We start from the raw sequence: 1,600 nt of genomic DNA, 5'->3' as shown, positions 1-1,600 counted from the left end.
ACAGGTCGAGATGGACAGGTTGAGACCATCAGGATGAGACGGACAGGATGAATTTTAAAAGAAAATAAATTTTGGGAAGCAAAGGTCAAGGTGACGGTGACCTTGCATCCATGTCATTGCTGTTAACGTTATTTATGAAAACTTTGAGAGAATTCCTGCAAATTTGTCGAATTTCAGTTTTTCGCTGTCATGGACGGAAACCGTAACTCGTGTGGCGGTCGTTCTGGTTTCACTTTTATTACTTTTCAATTTTTTCGCTCTCTAAAGCGCGTCTCGTCTCCTCTGTTCGCAGGCGTCGGCGGGGCGCTGATCGAGAGGGCGGTGCATTCGGGGATGATCAACCCGAGCCGGCGGTGGCAGAGCCTGAAGCACGACGGCCCCGTGGCTCAGTTCCGCTTCCAGGTCCGCCTGAGCTGCGACGAGCATTACTACGGCTTCGGCTGCAACAAGTTCTGCCGCCCGCGGGACGAGTTCTTCGGCCACTACGAGTGCGACCACAACGGCAACAAGACGTGTCTGGAGGGCTGGTCGGGTCCGGACTGCAACACCGGTGAGCGAGGGGTTAATGGATGTGTGGGAGCTGCACTGATCCGTGTGTCGTTCCTTCAGATCCAATTTCAAATCCAACATCGCAAATTTAAAGAACAGTTATTTCATTATCTGTTTGTTTTGTTTTTGTTAGGGAATAGGGAAAAATGTCCAGAAAACCGTATTTATAAATATTATTTTTTACTTAAAGTTATTGATCTTTTTTTGGTCACTTTTCTTTCTTTTTTTTCTCCAAATTTCAGGTTACTTTCTTGTCACTCGTAATTTGTAACCTCTTCCAATTTTTTTTTGAAGCGATCTGCAGACAGGGCTGCAGCACCGAACACGGACTCTGTAAACTTCCCGGAGAGTGCAAGTGAGAGCCCACACACACACACACACACACACACACACACACACATGCACGCACACGCACACACACATGCACATGTACACACACACACACAAAAACACACACACACACATGCATGCACACACACATGCACATGTATACACACACACACAAAAACATACATGTTGGATGTTGTTGAATTTTAAGACATTTCTAGGATTTTAGGACGTCTCTCAAATCTTAAAACGCTCCAATGTGGACATGTCCAACAGCCCGCTCGAATGTGGACATGTCCAACAGCCCGCTCCAGTGTGGACATGTCCAACAGCCCGCTCCAGTGTGGACATGTCCAACAGCCCGCTCCAGTGTGGACATGTCCAACAGCCCGCTCTGACTGGAGCAGTTTTAAAAACTGTCTCGCTCCTGCAGGTTTTCCACAAAAACACCTGTCCGTGCGCATGATCAATATGCACGGAGGTGTCTATTAATAGCGTCCACACCACTGATTCATCACATTGTACCTGTAAGCCAGGCATCACCTACTGGCGGACCGCGGTCCGGATCCGGACCAAAACTTCGTCCTATCTGGACCCGCGACCAAGTTGTTATAAAATGTAAGAATGAGAACAATATTATTAAGGAGTAGTGCTGGGCAATGAATCGAAAAATAATCAAAACCGACATTCAGAACCTCTAACCGACATGATCTAGCTCCGTGTC

At 47.2% G+C, this 1,600-nt stretch overlaps 1 protein-coding gene across 1 annotated transcript; it reads left to right on the top strand.

Annotated features, from left to right (window-relative positions):
- Positions 1-292: 292 nt before the first annotated feature.
- On the top strand, positions 293-904 carry LOC121966448 (protein jagged-1a-like; the record flags this gene model as incomplete). Its single annotated transcript, XM_042516542.1, has 2 exons — positions 293-550; positions 844-904. Coding segments are annotated over 2 exons (319 nt in total), but the record flags the coding sequence as incomplete, so codon positions are not given.
- Positions 905-1,600: the final 696 nt, after the last annotated feature.

This window comes from Plectropomus leopardus, unplaced genomic scaffold (genome assembly GCF_008729295.1).
Source record: "Plectropomus leopardus isolate mb unplaced genomic scaffold, YSFRI_Pleo_2.0 unplaced_scaffold24621, whole genome shotgun sequence".
Taxonomy (NCBI): domain Eukaryota; kingdom Metazoa; phylum Chordata; class Actinopteri; order Perciformes; family Serranidae; genus Plectropomus; species Plectropomus leopardus.
This window is presented reverse-complemented; position numbering and strand designations above follow the sequence as displayed.